This window comes from Chrysoperla carnea, chromosome 2 (assembly GCF_905475395.1).
Source record: "Chrysoperla carnea chromosome 2, inChrCarn1.1, whole genome shotgun sequence".
Taxonomy (NCBI): Eukaryota; Metazoa; Arthropoda; class Insecta; order Neuroptera; family Chrysopidae; genus Chrysoperla; species Chrysoperla carnea.
In genome coordinates, this window is record NC_058338.1 from 26536607 (window position 1) to 26551624 (window position 15018).

At 30.3% G+C, this 15018-nt stretch overlaps 4 protein-coding genes across 4 annotated transcripts; 3 read left to right on the forward strand and 1 right to left on the reverse strand.

Moving 5' to 3' along the window:
* The first annotated feature begins 112 nt into the window (after positions 1 to 112).
* Positions 113 to 2325, forward strand: LOC123292587. The gene is made up of 4 exons (XM_044873301.1): positions 113 to 765; positions 1131 to 1177; positions 1545 to 1674; positions 1968 to 2325. Exons 1-4 carry the CDS (start codon positions 119 to 121, stop codon positions 2323 to 2325), a joined length of 1182 nt encoding a protein of 393 aa, XP_044729236.1. The 5' UTR covers positions 113 to 118.
* A 541-nt stretch (positions 2326 to 2866) lies between these two features.
* On the forward strand, positions 2867 to 5866 carry LOC123292588. Its single transcript, XM_044873302.1, has 5 exons — positions 2867 to 3097; positions 3746 to 4066; positions 4286 to 5087; positions 5180 to 5467; positions 5642 to 5866. Exons 1-5 carry the CDS (start codon positions 2904 to 2906, stop codon positions 5864 to 5866), a joined length of 1830 nt encoding a protein of 609 aa, XP_044729237.1. The 5' UTR covers positions 2867 to 2903.
* Positions 5867 to 6276: 410 nt separating this feature from the next.
* On the forward strand, positions 6277 to 8307 carry LOC123292589. The gene is made up of 4 exons (XM_044873303.1): positions 6277 to 6411; positions 6690 to 7524; positions 7590 to 7874; positions 8011 to 8307. Exons 1-4 carry the CDS (start codon positions 6326 to 6328, stop codon positions 8305 to 8307), a joined length of 1503 nt encoding a protein of 500 aa, XP_044729238.1. The 5' UTR covers positions 6277 to 6325.
* Positions 8308 to 11774: 3467 nt separating this feature from the next.
* LOC123292590 lies at positions 11775 to 14135 on the reverse strand. Its single transcript, XM_044873304.1, has 3 exons — positions 14028 to 14135; positions 13290 to 13624; positions 11775 to 12781 (listed from the first exon to the last, which is right to left on the reverse strand). The coding sequence occupies exons 2-3, from the start codon at positions 13600 to 13602 to the stop codon at positions 11775 to 11777; spliced, it is 1320 nt and encodes a 439-aa protein (XP_044729239.1). The 5' UTR covers positions 13603 to 13624; positions 14028 to 14135.
* Positions 14136 to 15018: the final 883 nt, after the last annotated feature.

A 15018-nucleotide genomic window follows, 5' to 3' on the forward strand; every position in this document is an offset into this window, starting at 1 on the left:
AAACGTACGTCCAAAATCACTGCATTGTCAAAAATAAAACGAATTACTATTTTGTTACAGGAAAAAATTTCTGTAAATGGTAAATTTTTTGAAATAGTTATAAAAAAATTCATATAAAATGCAAGAAAAGCAACAAAAAACTTCTGTTGTTAATGAAAACAGTGATTGTTGCGACAATCCTAGTTATGAAAACTGCCCTGGATGTTCGGCCGATTTTGATAATCCTGAACTAAAGACACCATCATTGAAAAATGCGAAAAAGAAAAGAAAAATTAGCATGAATTTCAATCCAAAAGATAGTTGTGAAAAACTATGTGGAGAACGTTGGACAAATCGCCAAGAAACGGACGACCCATGTTACCCTGAAATAAAAATAGAAAATTTTCAAACTCCAAAAAAGAATAATAAACATTGCGTTGAAGAAGGAGAGATTTGTTCGGAAAACAAAGAAGACGTCACTTGTGATGCTGAAATAAAAGTATGTGTAGATAATTATACTTGTAGAAAGTGTCCAGCATGTCGTTCAAAAAATGTAAAATGTAAAAGAAAGCATAAAATAAAAGTTAAAAAGGAAGAAGAAAGTTTTCACGAAACATCTTTCGTCGAATGCGGTATTTGTGAAAATGATGCAGATGCTTATAGGCCTTGCAAGCCTACCGAAGTTTTCTGTAATCAAAAAGATTGTAGCGTTGCGAAGGTTTATGAAAGTACCGGCAGAAATATAAAGACAGATATAATTGATGACACTGAATATCCTTCTAGATGGTAATTATAAATTATTATAATGTTTCGTTACTTATTTTATTATATCAATTTGTTAGGTACTAGTTTCGTAGCTGCCGAAGAAACTGTTTCTCACGTTAGCAGGTATACAGGTTGATCTGTTATTGACTGCAGATCATTGGCCTACAGAATAAGCTCATAAAGACGAAGGAAAAAGTTATTTACCAATTTTGGATCTGAAGCTTACTTTGCGAGATAATCAACAAAATAAATTAATATAATATTAATAAAAAGTAAATAACTTTATCGAATCACAGTAAAATTTTGAAATTTTTGTTATGATATTTTAAAAATCCTATATAACTATAAAAACCTTAGTTAAAACTAAAAAATTTGTTTATTTCCAGTTGTTACAAAACTGTAATAATTGATTCTAGAGAAATTCCTATTGATGGTAAGAAATATGTAAATTATATTTAAACTATGTTTCAAATATTTTAAGTTAGAGATATCAATTAAAAATTCTTTTAAAGATAATCAAAGTGTATACTTTTCCATTAATTATTTCGAAAAGTTTATAGAAGAATAAATTTGTATGGTCTAATGATACACAATGATCATATCTTTTCCTTATTATGATTCAATCATTTTTGTAAAGGAGTTGTTTTATAAATCTTAGTTTTAACTCCTTTAATATTAACTTTCTGATGTATTTTCGAATTCTCCACGCTTTAAAATTAAGGACGAAATTTCAGAATTATAACATTTTTTTTTTGACTTGAGACATAATACTATTTGATTAAAAATGTAATTGAATATAGAGGAAGCATGTCCAGTGGGTAGATGTGGTCCAAAAAAAGAACTAGAAAAAGTTTATCCACCAAGAAAATTATGTCAAACTGGTAATTATTGCGCTTCTGATGTCAAGAAAGAACCTTGTCCAGAAGAAAAGTATGTATAAGCTCAGAATTTTCACATGATGTTTTTTTTAGGTATATACAGGTTGCTTTTACAATTTTATGTAGCTTGAAACTCGAAAAAAAACGTTTAATTGAGGAAAATTCTTCAAACGAAAAATGTTAATTTCAAAAGTACACATCTTATACGGATATTAAATTCAATCCCAGTTTTCTGGTTCAATTAAAACCTGCCTCTAACTGATAAACATTAGATGAACACTCTAAATTACAAGAAGAGAGTTTTGACTAATATAAATTAACCACATATTTTTATTTTTTTGTTAGACCAAAGTATACCTGTTCAAGAACTAAATGTGTCGATGAATGTTCGCATGTAGCCAAGAAAATCAATAAAAAAGCCAGAAACTTGAAGGAATTGTTTGATCCTGACAACAGGAAACGAAAATATTTGTATTCAGATAGACCTTTATTAGATTGTAAACCAGACCAGGTTTTCGAAAAATACGATGGCGATAAAAAACATTTTTTATATAAGTATCCAATAAAGGGTGTCTGTCCTCATTGTAAAGGATTAAACATGAGCGGTAAACTATGTTATGTACCGGAAAAAGTAAAAGAAGAAAAGATAACATTGAAAGAAAAGTTTAGAGAAATGTATAAAATTATATCATTTCAAAAATAGATATCCGATGTCTTACATATTTATTTTGTTTTATTTTAATTTCACGAGAAAAAAATTTTATTATATATATTTTTATCATAGAACAGAAAATGAACCTTATCATTTATAGACCATGAGTCTGCAATAGAGCAAAAATTCTATGATTATTTTTGTCGTTATCATTCGAAGGATTGAATTAATAGATTTTTATATTCCGAAAATTTTGTTCTAAAGAAAGTCATTGAAAACGCAATACGCAGAAATAAGTGGCATATACTTTGAAATTATTGTAATGTTTAAAAAGTTTTTCAACTATTTAGTAGTTGTATGCCATTTTTCTATACCTATTATTTGATGACTTTAATGAATTGTTAAGCAATAATTACCTGCCTAAAATACAAAATTTCTGGTAACTATGATATGGCACTATTGAAATTTGGTTACCATATAAATTATGAACAAAGATTGATTTGAATTTTTTAAATTGAAAATAACGTTTTAAAAGTTCTTTACTAATTCGAGATAATGTATCCAATTTAATCTAAATTAACAATATCAAATATCTTCTAAAAAAATAATTTTTAATATAACATAATAAAATGAGTGACTCCGATAAAAAAGAACGAGTACATTCTGTAGAGAGTGATGAAGATTATTATTTTGAAATAAATATAACACGCAGTCAATTATCTGACATAATTTGTCGTAATGAAGACTGTGAAGCAGCTCAAAAGTTTGCACTACGGGGTATTGGACCTTTAGTGCCAGCTGAATTAAAAGATCCCTATGAATGGTTAGATTTAATTTAAAATATCTGTATAAATTCAAATATTCAATTCAATATTATGAAATTAACCACTTTTTTGCGAACTTTGATTCATATTTGTCAACTTTATGTGATCCAAATTGCAACTGGATCGGACGAGAGGGTCTTTTTACCTTCACTTCTAAAGTGTTCTTAAACGCATTTGGTTCCTACAAGTGGCAAAATTTAATATCTAACAATAGGTTTATTAAGCTTGGGGAGCTGCTGTTACCACAAAATAAGCTTCAAATGTTCTTTTACCAGCATATTTTGTATTGAGCCTAATACATGGTCAGCAGATTTGGTTACTGATATTTATTGCTTTAAATACTTTGTATAGCCTCCTCGTCTTTTCGTCAGATCCTGTGCAAATTTCTCTTTCACAATAAAACTATTTGGTAATCCAACGTTTAGGTGGTAAGTTTTTTCATTTCGCGTTTGTGTTATACGAGCTTTTAAGCCTTTTCCAAGCTACCAATGTCCATATAAAGATATCCACTAGGCCAGAAGGTGGTTATCACTTTTGCGATGCACACCGATTCTTACTTATTCTATTGCCTTCAATTTTGGCGAAGCAAATTGAATGAATTATATAATATGATATATTTTTTTCTTATTCTAAATAAATCTCTTTAGTTATGAATATTATCCACCACCCGAGAAAAAACCGACTAAAAATGCATCAACTCAAAGTCCACGTAAATTCCCATGTGGATCACCAAATTGTAAATACTTGAATGTGTTTCCCGATGGCCGAGTTTGTGGCGAAAGTGTATGCAAATTTAAAAACTCAATTTGTGATGATCCAAGCGATATGAAAAAATACACAGTGCAAGCTGTTTGTGGTTTATGTGGTGGTTATTCTATATCTGGCCAGACATGTGAAAATTTTAATTATTCGGATCGACTATTTTCGAAGGCAACTGTAAATCAAATATCTTCAACAGACCCACCTGCGTAAGATTAATTATCAAATATACAATATTACAGTTCAATATTTGTCGTTATCGAGGGCTGAAATTTATTATAATCAAGCCTTGCAGCTGAGTCCTGATATCGTGGTTCTACCTAGGCTGCCTTATGACCACAGAATTTTCTGAATTTTACTTTTATTTATGTGTATAAAGTTCAGTCCGGTGACATGGAATAATACAAAATAATCATTACGTTTTTCAGGCCAAAACCTGTTTGCAATGATGAATGTAGTAAACCACCAGAAATGAATAAAAAGAAAGCGTTAAAGCCACCTGTATCTATATTACCCTTTGACCAATTACAAGCAGCTGCACGTAAAGAACGACTTGTAACTCTAGTTGGAGTTTTTGAAGAGGTAATAGGTCGCTTGCAGGAACTTGTTATGTACGTAATGGAAAGCCATTTTGATATATTCAATCCACATGTCAGCAAAACCTCTGGTCACCGTGGTCAAGTTTGGGCTAATAATAAATTTTATATGTTCTATGTTAATTCATCAACCATTATTTTAAATTACGTTAGTGAATTATTAAAAAACATATGGAATGAATCTGTTAGAACAAAATCTGCTACGATTCCAAAACCGTTACCAATACCTAAAGATTTTCCACAAATATTGATACCAGCGTGTCAAAGTGCATCACAGGATTTGGCAAATTTTATTGTTAATAATTTAGGTATGAAAGCAAATTACAATCAATTTGCGCATTATATTTTGTCAATATTTCAAACTGCTATTACATCTAATAAAAATAATATACCACCTTTGGAAATACCAAATTCACCGATTGTCAGCAAAGAACATATAGTGATTATGAAAAAAAATAAATCATCCAGCCAAGAAATACGTGGAACAGTATTGTATAAATTAACACCTGAAAATTATCACCTCCCTGTCAGATATGGACATTTATATTGTATACCTCAAAATCAATTTGGTAAAATGGTACCAAAGAATATGGGTTGGTTATGGAATTTAGGAGAAAAATTGGGTAGATTAGAGGTAAAAAACTAAAGTACAATAAAAGAGAAATTGATAGATCAAATAGATCCTCTATCTATATGTTATATATCGATATTAATTCATAATTACAGCCATTACGATATTATCGACCAGGTGCAGTTTCTAGAGTTGTTGCAAGCATAATTAAACAGCATAAAGCTGAAGCTAGTGGTCATGTTGCTATTAAAAAAGCTGCTGCGAAAAAGAAGAAACCTGTTGAAGTATCTCATGTTGATGTTGAAGCTATGTTATCTGTAGTTAAACGTGAAGGACATTATATGATTAAGATGGTACCCACTGAGAATCCTTGGAGTGAAGACAATAAAGATTATTCTCCACTTGTATTTGTTATTTCTAATAAGAGAGATAAGATTTACAGAGTAAGTATAATTTTATATAGTGATTTAACCCAGTCTGTAGAGTACTTTAGGTTCTCTAATTTATTACTGAGATATTGGGGGTCGTTTTGTTGAATGAAGGTTTCAGTACGATAAATCTATACTTTGCAGTTAGCAACATCGGGACGATTCTTGATGAGGTGTTTTAAATTTTAGGTGAATCCTGATGGTACTGAAGAAGTGGTATTAGAATGTGATTGCAATTCTGAAACATCTTCAATTTCTGAAGGAGAGTTTGAAATAAATTATACACCACCTATACTAATGGTTGATAAACCAGAAGAGAAAAATAGACAAAATAAAACGACACAATATAATCTTGAAGATACAATGGCACCTCCAATAAGATTTAGAAAATCAAGTGCTGGTTTCAAAGAATAGGACATACTAAATTGTGTTATTGTGAATTTAATTTTAAATTTTGTAAAAGATGGTTTTGTTTATTAAATAATATATTCTTATAAAAAAGTCTGTATATTTTTTGCCACTGACTCAATTATGCAGTAGATATCGTAAGTATAGTGGCAAAATGGCCCTCCCCTCTCTGATGGATGAGCAAGTTAAATTCGGATTCAGCGGGTCAAAATACGTCGAAATACACTCCTTGTTCGGTAGGATCTGTAAAAGCATACGAAACCCACTCTTACCTAATAAGACATACATAGCCGCCTAAGTAACCATTTATTCATCTTTCCAGCTTAAAATTTACATAGAAACAACATCCAGTAATTTTACTTTTGACAATGACAATTAAAAATTGTAAGTTGATATTGAAGAGCATATTAAGAACATTTGAAAGGGGAATTCCAAATTAATTGCGTATAAATACTAAACAAAAATATGTCATTCAATGTCCCTCGTGATCATTTATTATCTCCAATTGAATCAGTTGAGGTATTAAGAACAACTCGTTTAAATCCATTCTAGTACGTATATTTTTATTTAACAATTTAGTACTAAGCAAAGCTAACCCAAACCCCTTTGAGTCTATATTTTTACTAACGGAGGCAGAGATATGTACTATGTCTGATAAATTATGATTTCGTGTTCTCTGGAATCTATATCAGAAGAAATATACGCAAATTGGTTGACATGGATGCCAACAAAATAACCGCAACTGAGACATAAAGATGTTATGGAGCTATTTTAATACAACTATTAATAAGAATTACAGAATTTTAAATCACGGACTTTTTTTCCATAGTTGCACTCGATGTGGAACTTATCATGATGTGATCACTCCATGTCCACGATTTGAAGATGATATTCAGAATAAAAATTCATATTATTATCAAATGTACAACGTTGATACTACTTCTCGAAAACCATTAAAAAAGTTTTTTGAAGATTGTCGAGTTGAATTACCAACTACCGAAAATGATACACAACCTGATGAATTAAGTCTTTATGACAATTGCCAAATAGTGACTCCATGTAATTATTGTTTACCAAATATATCAAAATGTGTCACTTTCAATTTAGAGAACTCGTTCGAAAATGAACAACCTTCAAATGAGAATGAACAACCATGTAAACCTTGTATAAAGTATGTACAAGATAAATGTATTAATGTTGCAAGTAATACAGATTTGTGTGATACCGAACTAGAAAATAAATGCGATACAAATTTAAAAACTTTGAGCAATGTGACACAAGGAACCGAAACAGTTCTAACAAATGAGAAAGGAACGGATTCATTTGATAATGATTGTACGTTATTTGAACATTTTGGTTGGTGTAATTTTCATGAACGATTACATGGTGCTGGTTTCTCTTATCCGTACGACAGTATTCTGTTACCAGCTATCACAGAAATTGAAGAGACACAATTATTAGAAGAAAAAGCACCTGGACCATGGACTAAAGAAGGGAAAACTTATCATAAAAGAATATTAAAATTAACTTATCCACAACATAATCTCGAGTATCATAAAAAATGTAAGGGTAAATATGGCAATAAAAAACCAGTGCCAGCGTGGATGGGATGGTTGTGGAATGCGACTGATGAGTGTATGATGGGTGGTAAATATAAATATCCCGTAAGTTAAATATTGCTTAATTTATTTTTAAAAATGACCACTTTGTGAGAAACAAAAAATTACAGGTACGACCAGATTGGAGACCTGGCGCAATGAACTATAAAATAGCCAGAATGATCAAACGACACCGTGGAGGCTATGAAGAAATTGAAAAACCAAAACGTAAACCAAAAAAACGGAAACGAGAAGAAGATGAAGATATTCGACCAATGATTGTTATAATGAAAAGACAAGGATGTTATTTGATAACAATGAATCCAATATTTAATCCATTTCTACCAAGTGATCAAAATTTAGAATGTGCACCTATACATTTTATAGTTGATCAGCGAAAATGTCAAATCGAACGAGTGAGTTGTTTTCTTCCAGTTTGAATCACTGATTAAATTGTGGCTCACACGCTAGAAAATATCGTAACTAAACAACTAAATCAGCAGCAATTAGATTCCACGAAGTAGATATTAATCTAATATGTTTTGTTTTTAGGTTAAACCAAAACCAAAATGTGATTGTAACTGTGAATGTGATGAGAATTTTGAAGAAAGTGGTGAAAATATGGCGTCTAGTTATACAAGTGATGAGGAAAATGACGACGAAGATGAATTTGAATTAGAGTTTACACCGCCAATTTGTTTAGTTGATCATGAAACATTGATGAAGAAAAAGCATCCTAGAGCAGATACAGGTACACAAACTGAACCGATGGCGTCGACAGTGAAAATTGTTAAATCAAAAAGTTCTGTAAAAAAAGGAAAAGGAAAATCCGGAAAAGCAAAAAAATAAAAATATTGTAAATGTCTATAATGTGAGGAAAAAATATCATACTTTGGATAGTTAATATAATTGTTTGTAATTTTATTAATTTCTCGTTTGTAATCTGTTACGTTCAAATTGTTTAACTGACAGTAAGTTCTTTAAATTAACTCTCTCTGTATCGCAAAGAGGTTAATTGAAATCAAATTATGTATAGTAATAATACTGGCAAGAGGGGTACCTACACCAAGGGGTCTCCTGTACCTTTTTCTTAAGAACAGCGGTGGCGAAAAAAGGTAAGAAGTGCTATTTTAAGCAGATGAATGAAGCTAAAGGATTCTGTCGAGGCTAGAGGCCCCGCAGAAAGACCATCGAACTCATTCGGATTCAAACATTCTATAACTGACTCTGCAGGTACAACTAACATGCATAAAGGTTTCATCTACCTCCATACAAGTCCTACAAGTGTGGTCATCTAGGATCCCCAGATTATGAAGATTGTAGTTGTTATAGTGCAGTTATTGAAGAGAAAAATAGTGTCTTACCTCCGAATTTTTTTACTGTGAACCGATTTGCATGAAATTTTGGAATTAGACTCATCCAACTCTTAACTTTAAAAGTGAAAATGATCTGAACCCGCACACACCCTGGAAGAGGTTGCCACCCCTTCTCGGTGGTGTAAACTTTTTTTTTAAATAACGTAGGAAATCCTGTCATTTTCATGACTTGTGACCATAGGAACTTTTATTCAGATGACTTAAACTATCATTTCGAAAAATTTGAAAAAGTTTGACCCAAATGCAGATTACATCTAATTTGTGCGAGGTCTTTTAAACTAGTAATGAAAGCTTTTTTCCACCTCTTTTAGCCGAAATACACTTCTTTTAGTCGAACTGGTAGAATTTTTCACACATAAAATATTACAAAAAACAAAAGTTATAATGTTAATACATCCGATAACTAACAGTCTTTTGTTTAAATACTATGAAGTAACGAGATCCTTAATTATTGTGGATAAGGAATTTAATAACGATGCTAATTTCAATTAATAAGTATAAATAATTTTATTTAAAAAAAATCAGTTTCTCACTAATAACTTATTCATAAGTTAACCATAAAATTGTATCTTATATCCATATGCACTACATTCTGGCGATAAAATTTGCACGTATGCTGACCTATTTCCAATACCACCATACACTAATCTTGATATTCCATCACCCATAGCAAAAGTATATTCAACTTTGATATACTTTAATATAGTAAAACCACCGTATGCTAAAACTTTACTATAGGGTGATAATAGTCCAAACTCGGCACCAGGCATTGCACCCGAATCATGTTCTTCATGTAATAATTTAGGAGAAGAACTGTTGGTACCTTGACAACCAGCATAACGACTGTTAATATTCTCTGGAGGACCGCAATATAATCCGTTTGCCCCATCCAACCATCCGCTTCCATCATGTGCACCCATTTTAAAGATAACAGTTTGATTTACGGGTACACCATATGTTAGGCCAAATATGGCACAACAAAGTGTGATTGTTATAAAATTATTCATTTTGAATGCGACTTAACTAAAGGTTTCGTATTCAATAATATTTGTTCGAGCTATTCTTTAATTTATATATATTGGCCCTTTACAAGCAGATAAATTCGTCCTTAAAAAGATAAGAAAATGTGCTTGTTCAAGTGTGTTTGTTTGCAAATTTTATGTTTTTAAGTATCGTGCTTTATTCGTAGAAATTTCAAGTAATATTTCAAGATATTAAGAGAAATATCCTTTTCCTGTCACATGACTTTTTATATTATTTTTAATTGAAATTTAAGTTCTTATCTATGCTTGAAGTGCATTATACATTCTTATCTTTTCCTGTGGTGATTTATTGATAATAGTACAGTCTTTGAAGAGTTATTGCTCCGAATTATTTTGCTGTGAACCGATTTGCTTGAAATTTTGGAATAAGACTCATCCAACCTGCAAGCTCTCTGAGCTCCGCACACATCCTGGGAGAGGTTGCTACACCCCCTAATCGGGGGTGTAAACTTTTTTTTTCAAAATAAGCTCGGTATCAAAAGAAGGCCGAATCTTAAGAAAAAAATGTTCTATAAAGTTTTTCAAAAAACCCAATGCTTTTAAAGTTATTGGCAATTGAAAATTCGGAATTTTTTCACGTTTTTCATGGGTTTTTTGCAAATATCTCCAAAAATACGCATTTTAACGAAAATTTTATAATGAACAAAATTCTAGCAGGTAAAAAATTGAACAAATTGGTTTTCTATAAGGTGTTCTAAATGCAATATTAAGCTAGATATTAAATATCAAAGCCACTAATAGTCCACTAGCTAGACTAAGCCACTATAGCTAGATTACTAATAAAATCTAAATAAACAAACATAAGTAAAATTCATCATTTATTTGGTAAACATCTTTTTTAATATAATTACAGAAGTTGGTTACTAGAAAATTTAACCTTAAACATGAGTATTAAAACAGAAAAACAATTTTATTAGTATCCGTTCGTGAAGCTTGTTTAAAATATTAAAATCTCAAGTACCAACTTTGGCAATATTTAGAAAATACGATTACAAACTACATTTCACAAAATGTTCATAATATGTCGTTGATCACATTATAATATTTTTTCTATTTGGAAATGTTTTGATTTTTTTCAATTTTTCTTAATTTTAACCTCTGATTTTAGTCTAAAACTGTTAATATATTTTAAAGTTATACTTAGTTTTAATTATATGGAAACAATTTTGTTTGTGGATAGGTTAACACTAATAATTAAACTTACAATTAGTGCACAAACTAACAATTGAATTATGTATGGATGTAGATATTATATAATACAGATACATAATTTTAGGAGCGCATGTATGATTTTCATGTGTAGACAAAACGTGTGATTTGTAGATTAATGTAAATTTCAATATTATTATTAATTTTTTGTTGATTTTAAACTCCTCTTATTTTTTCGCCGATCTATAAAAAAAAAAAATTAGTCTTAAAAAAAAGACTAATAACAAAGTTCAAATAGTTGAGCCCATTTTGAGGCCTACCTGATAATACCAATAACGAATCGAAAAAGCATATTACATATTATACATTTCCCAACAGAAAAGAGGGATTTTTATAAGTTTGACGTGTCTACCTGTGTATCTATATGTCTGTCTATTCTTTGGTAACTTGATTAGGAGTGAAAACCTCATTTGTCGGGGAGTTTTTTTAAATTTTCTAAATTTCACTTTTGTAAATCGGTTTTGCCATTGTTGGGGGAGTGAGGGGGTCAATGTTAATTATCTGGGAGGAGGGGTGATTGGCGATAACTTTCTTTTGATATTTAAATAATATTTTCGAACAAGTCTACGAAAGTTCTTAAAATAGCCGTCCTTCGATTGCTATCAAATTTCGTGTAAACTCTCATGTATTCACAGATCAGACATATTTTCGAGATATCGTACTTCGAATTAAGAAGGATGTATGAGCTTCATTTTAAGCCTTTTTGTTTAAAAACCTTACATATAATTTGCGAAGATTCTGCAATAATATCTCTTCCATCGAGTACTTCATTTATATATTTTCCATACCTTGCCATTTTAATTTCTGGTTTGATTTGTATTTGACCTGAGTGATGAATTTTTCTTTCGTAAGGACTTGCAGCTATTCGTAGGGACATATTTCTGTAAATATTGTTTTCAGTTATATGGTTATTAAGTGTTGATGATTTTACAGATTCCACTTTTCGTCCCGCACTGCGCGGTCTACTTTTTCGAATATCAGTTCTCCAGTTTATATTCTTATTATAATTATCAGATTCAATTTTTTCGATTATAATATTATTTTGTAATTTTGTGTTTGATATATAAGGAGTTATTATCTTATCCAACTGTTGTTCACTTTCTTTGTCCTTTGTATTGCTATTATTTCCTATCTGGCTGTTCTTTGAATTGTTATCCTTTCCTATCTTGTTGTTCTTTGTATTCCTTTTTTTATGAATGACATTAAGTGGCAATACTTGAGTTTTTTTAATTGTTGGACTTGGTGTACTTTTCACTCTTTTATCGCCAGATACACTTTTAGTATCACTCTTCATGACATCACTTCCTGTTTTTGGTTTTAGAGTACTATCTCTACTTTTAGGGACATATTTTCTACGCTTCAACTTTCGTTTGTTTAGATTTTGTTCTATTGGTATGATAACACTCAATGGATTAACAATTTTAGGGTACCTTATTGGATCAATATTTGGCTTAGGAGTTAAGTTGGTTATCCTTTTTTTCGTATTATCTCCCATTCCCAATTTCGGTGTTTTTTTCTTCATTTCTACACTTACGTTCATGTTTTTGTTTGCAAATGTTTTATTTTCATTTTTTTCTGATTTTATTTTAGGTATTTTATTGCTCGTAGCACCAGACGAACAAGAATTTGTGTAGTCCTGATCACAGTCCTTTACTAATTTCCCATACTTGTCGTATTTTCGTAATTTAACATTGTCTAGAATTATGAGAATATTCATATAATGACACTCGCTTACAAAATTAAATAAAGGTCAACACAGGTAATGTCCTTCCTGTTAATTTCAAATCGTTTTATTTAGTGACTCAAATCGTGATATTTAGTTTTATTTAATCGTTTTATAAAACTTCTAACGTGTCAAGGAAACATGGAACACTCAATCTCAGATATACGTAGAGCTGTTAAAAAAAGTTGCTACGAAACTAAACAAAAAAACAATAGCGTAGTAGATAGTGTAAAGACTCTAAAGTGGCAGGGCAGGACACATTTCCTGAGTTAGATACTGTAAATAGCCATTACAATCTACCGTATGGACACCATATGATCCTACTCGAAAGAAAGGCCATCGTGTCAAATGATGGCGGGGCGATCTTTTGCGGGTCCTCATGTGTTTGTCCTTAGAACTTTGACCAACGAATTCTTAAACTAAACGGGAAACAATGAACTAAGAAATATTATATACATACATAAACTACATTTTTTTTACCTAAAATAGCATCGCCTCTTAATAGTTTTGTTTGTATTAAGCCAAAGGATTTTATTAGGTTCTTAGTAGTTGACACACTTTTTACTTTGCTTTTATTTTTAAAGAATGGCTGTATAAAATTATCCCAAGATGATTCACATTTGTGATCTGTTGATTCTTCTTTTGTCTTTGACTTTGATGACGATTGTGGTGAATTGATATCTTTGAGAAACTTTTCTTTCTTATTATGGAGTATTTTTCCGTTTATTTGTCGTTTATTCGAGAGAAGTGAATTTATTAGAATTTTTTGAATGACTTTATGCTGCTCTTTCATGTTATGATGATACGCTTTGGTTCTGAAAGAACACCAATATGATTATATTTCACTAGGCTTCAGATATTCTGATATTTGTGATGCTGCTGTTTCGGCTTTATACGACCCTCAGTAAAAACTGGATTATAAATCAGGATATCTTCGATGATTTCTTTTGATAAAAAAACTTACATCGATTGTGATCTACACAGACGAACAAGTGAACCTATACTAAGATATAACTAGATCTATTATGATCTCAGTTTTACCATTTTTTTGAACAAAATAAATCATCGGAGATATCCTGATATATAATCCACTTTTTCCCGGAATTGGTGGATTTTTTAATTTTTCTTAATAGGTAATTTTTAGTAAATTTTCGAAAAAAAAAATTAAAAAACGTATAACTTCTAATTACCGAACCATATCTTTATAATCATACGTACTTATTCTTTAATGCAAATGAACATTTACTACACAATAAAGACTCTTTTGAAAAACACTTTTGAACACCCACAGACACAAGATTTGTATCTTTTTTATGAAATTCTTGATTAATATTCAATAAATCGTTATTAAATAACATTAATGGATTATGTTTGTCATTGAATACTTTGTTCGAATATAATTTGTAGATTTTAAATTCATCTTCAGTACTGGGAGTGCTAGGAAGTGGTTGCGTCGATGTATCAATTGTATGTGATGTCATTGATTTGATCATTTTAAAAATTCTTATAAATTCTGGAGCACATACAGAACAATTTTCTTCATTATTTGATATTATACCAATACTATCATCGAGTGATATAAATGGGGTTTGAGTTCCACTTGATTTTAATATTTGTTGATAAACAGGTAAATTTGCATAAAAATTTCTGCTAAAATTGTATAAATATAATGTTAAAATTATTGTAATAAAGATTATTGGTTTATTGGATCTTTAGTAGTTATCGTAAACTTACAATTTGTTACTAATAGTACTTTTCCCAAAACTATTTAAACTTTTTTTAAACGAGCAGCCATCTTCCTTTTGCTTAGTCTTACATGTATTTGATGATATTGTCTTATTTTTAATATGTCCCATGTTTAATAGTAAATATTCTGATTAATATATCTTATCAATTTTGGAAAAATACATATTTTATGATACACAATCCATAATAAAAACTTTTTTTTTTGGTACTTTTTTATTGGTCTTTTTAATAATAATATTGAAATTATATAAAAAGACCAATTCCTTAATTTTGGAATTGAGTTGACATAATAAGATCAAAGCTAATAACCATGATTACATTATAATATTCATGACGATCTAGTTATTTTTACAGTAGAATCCCGAGCAAATAAAGTTTAATAGATGCTTAATCATTTGCCTTCAGTACATTTAAAACTTCCTGAAACGATACCCGTAAAGAGTCCAAAAGAGTTATTTTACGT

Excerpts from the sequence above, each read along its gene's own strand:
- LOC123292588 (XM_044873302.1), top strand. The coding sequence starts at position 2,904 with ATGAGTGACTCCGATAAAAAAGAACGAGTACATTCTGTAGAGAGTGAT. Across the intron at positions 3,098-3,745 it reads TTAAAAGATCCCTATGAATG|TTATGAATATTATCCACCAC; the intron begins GTTAGATTTAAT and ends AAATCTCTTTAG. Across the intron at positions 5,468-5,641 it reads AGAGAGATAAGATTTACAGA|GTGAATCCTGATGGTACTGA; the intron begins GTAAGTATAATT and ends TTTAAATTTTAG.
- LOC123292589 (XM_044873303.1), top strand. The coding sequence starts at position 6,326 with ATGTCATTCAATGTCCCTCGTGATCATTTATTATCTCCAATTGAATCA. Across the intron at positions 7,525-7,589 it reads GTGGTAAATATAAATATCCC|GTACGACCAGATTGGAGACC; the intron begins GTAAGTTAAATA and ends AAAAAATTACAG. Across the intron at positions 7,875-8,010 it reads GAAAATGTCAAATCGAACGA|GTTAAACCAAAACCAAAATG; the intron begins GTGAGTTGTTTT and ends TTTTGTTTTTAG.
- LOC123292587 (XM_044873301.1), top strand. The coding sequence starts at position 119 with ATGCAAGAAAAGCAACAAAAAACTTCTGTTGTTAATGAAAACAGTGAT. Across the intron at positions 766-1,130 it reads ACTGAATATCCTTCTAGATG|TTGTTACAAAACTGTAATAA; the intron begins GTAATTATAAAT and ends GTTTATTTCCAG. Across the intron at positions 1,675-1,967 it reads GAACCTTGTCCAGAAGAAAA|ACCAAAGTATACCTGTTCAA; the intron begins GTATGTATAAGC and ends TTTTTTTGTTAG.
- LOC123292590 (XM_044873304.1), bottom strand. The coding sequence starts at position 13,602 with ATGAAAGAGCAGCATAAAGTCATTCAAAAAATTCTAATAAATTCACTT. Across the intron at positions 12,782-13,289 it reads AAGAGGCGATGCTATTTTAG|ACAATGTTAAATTACGAAAA; the intron begins GTAAAAAAAATG and ends TCATAATTCTAG.